We start from the raw sequence: 503 nt of genomic DNA on the forward strand, positions 1-503 counted from the left end.
CGATGACCTTCGGGTCCCCATCGATGGGTCTCTGCGCATCGAGCAGCTCCTCGGTGTGGGTCAGCCAGGCCATCAGCTCCGCCAACGCGTGCTGGAACTGCCCCAGCGCCAGGAGGGCGGCCTCTAACTTGTGCTGGCGAGGACCGGGAAGAAGGAGGGAAGTTTAAGTCAGGAGGGAGGGGGAGCAGCCCAGCGAGTTTCAGCCTCGCACTGACCAGGGTCCAGAGCTACCCCCTACCTGTCTGTATGCGATTTTCTCGCCCAAGTTCTCCCAGAGATGTTTCAGCTCTGTCAGTGGTTCCTTTATGATGTCTCTGTCTGTCTCATCTGTAGCTTTTTTTAGCATCAGTTCACCTTGGTGATTGAGCTTTTCCATTTCAATCTGCTGCTGGTAAACCTCCATTTTAAACTCCTGCCAAAACAAGCGGGACAAAAAACCAGGGGTGAATCGCTGTAGCGCGAGCTCCGCGCCGCACAGCCAGCGCCGGAGCGCCGGTCCCGCG

At 57.7% G+C, this 503-nt stretch overlaps 1 protein-coding gene across 1 annotated transcript in view; it reads right to left on the reverse strand.

Annotated features, from left to right (window-relative positions):
* LOC104512077 (microtubule-actin cross-linking factor 1-like) overlaps positions 1-412 on the reverse strand; it is a gene marked incomplete at both ends in the record, with an annotated part of 6,289 nt that extends 5,877 nt beyond the window's left edge. Inside the window, 2 exons of the mRNA XM_010154922.1 lie at positions 8-133; positions 239-412. Of these exons, the coding sequence (XP_010153224.1) occupies positions 8-133; positions 239-412 (300 nt within the window). The remainder of the gene's footprint in view (positions 1-7; positions 134-238) is intronic.
* Between the last annotated feature and the right edge of the window lie 91 nt (positions 413-503).

The sequence above is a fragment of the Eurypyga helias genome, unplaced genomic scaffold (assembly GCF_000690775.1).
Source record: "Eurypyga helias isolate BGI_N326 unplaced genomic scaffold, ASM69077v1 scaffold21677, whole genome shotgun sequence".
Lineage (NCBI taxonomy): Eukaryota > Metazoa > Chordata > Aves > Eurypygiformes > Eurypygidae > Eurypyga > Eurypyga helias.